The sequence below is a fragment of the Atta colombica genome, unplaced genomic scaffold (assembly GCF_001594045.1).
Source record: "Atta colombica isolate Treedump-2 unplaced genomic scaffold, Acol1.0 scaffold56, whole genome shotgun sequence".
Taxonomy (NCBI): domain Eukaryota; kingdom Metazoa; phylum Arthropoda; class Insecta; order Hymenoptera; family Formicidae; genus Atta; species Atta colombica.
In genome coordinates, this window is record NW_017259546.1 from 466,356 (window position 1) to 471,728 (window position 5,373).

General features: G+C 30.5%; 1 protein-coding gene across 1 annotated transcript in view; it reads right to left on the bottom strand.

The window, feature by feature from the left end:
- The window catches only part of LOC108692022 (transmembrane GTPase Marf), a 132,262-nt gene that overhangs the window by 104,137 nt on the left and 22,752 nt on the right, over nucleotides 1–5,373 (bottom strand). Inside the window, exon 3 of the mRNA XM_018200108.1 lies at nucleotides 4,116–4,509. Within this exon, the coding sequence (XP_018055597.1) occupies nucleotides 4,116–4,509 (394 nt within the window). The remainder of the gene's footprint in view (nucleotides 1–4,115; nucleotides 4,510–5,373) is intronic.

Genomic DNA, 5,373 nt, shown 5'->3' on the forward strand with positions numbered 1-5,373 from the left:
CGCATTGACTAATTAATCGTATAATTATTTCATAAAATTTTTCTTCATTATAAACTCAACAAATCCCATGCCGTCATGTTCACCCGTCATGTTCAACTTTTTTAAAATGTAAAATGTGAAAGAAATGGTTTTTGTGCGAAAGAACTATTTGTAGCAATCACTTTTTTCAATAAACATTTTGTGACTGTATGTCTCGTTTATTTCTCTAAATCACATCTTTACTCTTCGCATTTCAAGTTTAGTGTGAATTTTTACACTTTTGAAAGTGTAAAATACTATTACCATAAAGTACAGAAAGAATTTATTCTCTAAAGTGAGCTAATCAACACACCGATGAGACACTTATTTATTCATTCCTGTTTTACCTTCTTCTCTTCTTTCAGATAAAAAATAAGACACACAGTCTTAAATGCTAAAAAAAATAAATAATAGAAGAGATGCTTTTTTTCTAACATGTCTAACTCGACACTCGGCCGAAAACATCGAAACGCGAAAAAAAGGAACCATCAAGGTTAGGATCATAAATCTATTCATCTATTCATCTGCTATTCATATTTGTTGTTTGTACCTTCTCTCTCGTGAAAAATGCTACTTTCAATTTGCTCATCCGCCATTTTATCATGGAATTCAATCTTGCGTCAACACTCTGCCTTTCTCCAATTATCTCATGAGCGACAATGGACCGAACCAATCAGCGTATGGGCAGCTATGAATCGAGTCAATCAAAATGTACGATTTAATTACTTTCCACTCTTCCCCTACTGATTAATCAGAGCGCGCCAGATGAAGTCCGTCTAGGCCACGCCCTAATGCCAGAAGTGAAGTAGAGGGAGTTTATTTAGATCGTACTCATAGCTAATCATTAATTACTTAAATATCTTTCAAACAATATCCAACTGAGATTAACTACAAATAAAATTCAAGTTCAAACTTAAACACATCTTTATATTATCAACTTCTTTTTTTTAATAACTTTTAACAAACAACAAATGACGGCTTTATCTTTTGATTGTTTCAAGATCGTAATCGTGACAATATATATGTCAAAATCAAAGATATTGGAACCTGAATTCTTATATTAACAACAAAGTATTATTAAAATCGGCCAAAGGTAAATCTTCATGACTATCAAAAAGACTCAATACGGCATTTTTTAGATGTTATGATATAATGATAGCGTTTGTTTTGGCGTGCACTGCGCTTTAAGCATTATTTCTTGTTTATCAAATATTAAACAAAGACAAATAATACTTACAAATGCTATGAACGCAAAAGTGAACGCAGCATTATATATTTTTAAAAGTCACCTAAATAGGAGAAGCGCCACTTGATGGTCAAAGTTAAATATTAAACTAATACATATACATATTCTTATTTAAATGAATTTAAATAAATATACAGAAACTATGCGTTTCGCAAGTTATTTCATTGTCCAAATCCATTCTTAGAATTGCCAACGTTTTATGAACATTGCAGTTCACTTCATTAAGGTGAAGAGCAGTTTTTGATAAGCTGTTTCTCTGGATAATTTCCTTTACATTGTTTTTTTACCTTGGGGAAGAATTGGTGTGTTGGCGAAAGAAGAGAGGAGAGAGGAATGTAGAATCGATTAATCTTCGATGACTGAGAAAATGATCTTCTATATTTGACTTATGTTGTAGCCATTATCTCCATTTAGATTATTAGGATGTTTTTTATCTCTATAGTCTCTCTATATTTTCTTGGAAAGTATAATATAATACTGGCTATTGTAGTCACTTTAACAGTAGTCAAACAGTATGATGTCCTGTGTCTCAATGTTGTGTTAATAACTGACTAGGAGACGTGTTTTAACCTGACGGTGATGTTCTTTTATTCGTAGACTGATCGTATTCTCTCGGTCTCTTCCAATGTATACTTTTCCACAGAAGCAAGATATTTTATATATTCCTGCTGCGGAACTGAGTAGAGGTCTTTAATCTTTAAGATTTCTCAAAATTTGTCCTATCTTTTGGGCGGTTTAAAGATGATTCGGATTTATTTAATTCTTAAATGCCACACGTCAAAAAAAAATCACGCAGATGCCATACGGGGTTAATTAGACTTCAGTGAAAAAGTAAAAACGTGTATACTATTCCTAAAGTTTTCAATATTTTGCTTTGAAAATTTGTTTACACACCTCAAAAAAAGAGGTTCTAAGAGAAGATGTAATTGTGTAGGTATGGTGAAACTTTACTATAAATATACTAAAAAAAAAAAATTAGTTAAAATTTAAGAAGCATACTGTTTTTAAACAAATAAACTGTATTTTTTAAATTATTTTTCGCTAAAAATTTAAAGTTGTACTGAGATAATATTTTTTTAGATGAACTAAGTTTGACATTGGATATTCTAAATAAGATATTTATTTTGTGAAATAAATGAGGAAATTTTAGAGAAAAAAAAACACAATTAATAATTTATTTGATCTAATATACAATATTTGGTAAAAAAGTTATGAAAAAAGTATTTTTGGGCACAATTACAAAAGTATGTAAAAATATTACAAAAAGTACAAAAACATATAAACATTGATTCTAGCTCAGAACATTCGACAAAAATAAACGTGATGCTTATCACACATCGGCCTGTGGCACGAAAACAAATTATACTCCATCTATTTATTTATGAAAAAGTTATAATTACAATACAAAGAAAATTTTGTAGGGCGCACATTAATACTTTCAATTCAAATTGATGAAATTTACACAAAAAATGTGAATAAAAAAGTCGTTTCAATTTTCATTTTGCACAACGTAAATGACACACTAGGATATTTTTGTATCCCGCCTCGAAATGCGTCATTCTTATACAGGCTGCTATACAGAGACAGACTTGCCGCGAACTTTTCAACTGATAGTTGGGGATCTAAACTAATGGTGAATGAAGCCAGAAGTTCGATTTACAGCGGGATTATAAAACATATATATTATACTTGAAAAAACCTTGGAATCTTTTGGATTTCCAGTGGCATTTAAGAATTAATATCCTGCCGATCTGATATATTCTTCCTGTTAACATATGGGAGGAAAGATAAGATTCTTTTGTCTGATTGTGTGTCAGGAATTGTTGTTTTATTTATATGTTTATTGATTATTTTAATTGTTTTTTTTGTCGTGATCGTTTTGCTGTAAGGCAAAAGAATACCAACGTGATGTTTAAAACACGTCACCCAGCATTACCAGAACACAACATTGAGAGGACATCAAATACTGACTTTGATCAAATGACTAATAGCATTATATTACTAACATTATATGACTAACATTACATTATATATTACATTATACATAATATTACATCATACCTTCCAAGAAAATATAGAGAGGTTATAGAGAAAAACATCTTAATAATCTATTGTAAATAGAGATGACTACAACATAAGTAAAATATAAAAGACCATTCTTCCGGTCATTAAAGATTAACCGACGCTTCTCTTCCCCTCTCACCTACACTTTCTCCCTCACCTTAAAAAACAGCATATAAAGGGAATCACCCGAAGGAATAGCTCAGTATCAGGTTACTTCTCGCCTGATACTGAGCACCCTGAAAAAGTGAACTGCAATGTTCACGAAACATTGGCATTCTAAGAATGGATTTGGACACAGAGAACGGTACGGATATTTTCTGTATAAAAAATACTTATGAAAGCGTCAAGAATATTATAATTTAAATAAATTTTATTTAAATTTAGATAAATTTAAGTCGTTTTTTGTTTTTCTGACGCCATTTTTCTAAAAAATTGTGACTTGCACACGAATTCATATTCAATAGGCAAAAATAGTTGGCAATGATTATTTGTGTGGCGAAACGGTATTCCACAATATTATTAAAAAAAAATATTGAATATTATTGTTCAATAAATAAACATTTTCCTCCAAAATAATTTTTTTTTCAAATATACAGATTTTGTGTATTTGATAAACTGGATTTATCAAATAATATCTAATTTCTTCTATCTATAGAATCTTCTATTTATAGAATTATATCTTACTTATAGAACATATTCTAATTCTTCTAACTAATTATAATCTAAAGTTTTTTCTCTGTAACGAAATATATTACAAATGTTTATTATTAATATATATTATACTTACAGTAACCATTATGGTAGATTCTGCATTTGCTACTAAGACAAAAACATCTGCATCCAAACAATGCTTATCAATCCATTCATCAAGATTTGGAGTTACATCTACGCCTGGACTATCGACGAACACTACATCATCTCGCAGTAATAAACATTTTTCTTTTGGCCAAAATATTCTAACCAAATGACTTTCGCATAATTTTTCTTTGCAAAGAGCATGACCTAACTGTCCAACAGATTGAACTGGTTGTTTTTCAGTAGATCCTTCCGTAATAAGATATGATTCTCCATTATCTGAACCTTCAACTTGTAAGAAACAATTTGTAGTGTGTCCTATACCACTTGGCAAAATTTTATCATGTAGCATGGCATTAATTACAGTACTTTTTCCGTTACTTGTTCTGCAACACATACATATAAAAAATTACATTATTTGTATAGAGTGTCCCATTTTAAAGGATACATTCAAATATTTCAAAAACACGTTAAATCAAAAACGTTCAAACGAAAGATTTATGACTTCCAATGGAATATAAAATGATAATGTTGATTTGATCTTGGGCGTTGTCAAAATCAGAGCGTTATTTAGAATATTAAAACGGGACGTTATATATTTTTATACATATTCTTGTAGCCTCAAGAGCTTTTCAAAACATTATAAAATATTTTTGTATTAAATACTTTTCGAATAATACAGCTTAAAAGTTACAGCCGGCATTAGAACATTATCCATGGTATTCCGATGGATAAAATTTTTTAATTAAATTTCTTAAATATTATTCTTGATCTTGATACATATGTTAAGATAGAGACCATTGGAAGTCGTTTCTCTAATTTCTACTTTCATGTAAAAATGAAAATAAAAGAAACAATATCTAACGCTTTGAATGTTATCAAGATCAAGAACAATATTTAAGAAATTTAATTAAGAAATATGAAGTGTAATGGCGCGATCTCATGATGGAACGTTTACTGAATTGACGGAACGATATCCGTCCAATCGCAAGCATTCTGTCAATTACGCTCCGTTTTTTCTTATGTCCCATGGAGCTCAAACATGGAAACATAATGTGATGGGCGTGAACCCATCACAAGAGAGCTTTCTCATCGATCTATTGTTATTTATGGAAACAATTATATATGGCTCGCATAGATTACGCTTCTGCGTTTTACTGCATAAGGAAACGAACTCATGCGGATCGGAATCACACATACGTGCGTGCGTGCGTGCGTGCGTGCGTGTGTGTGTATATAATATATATATA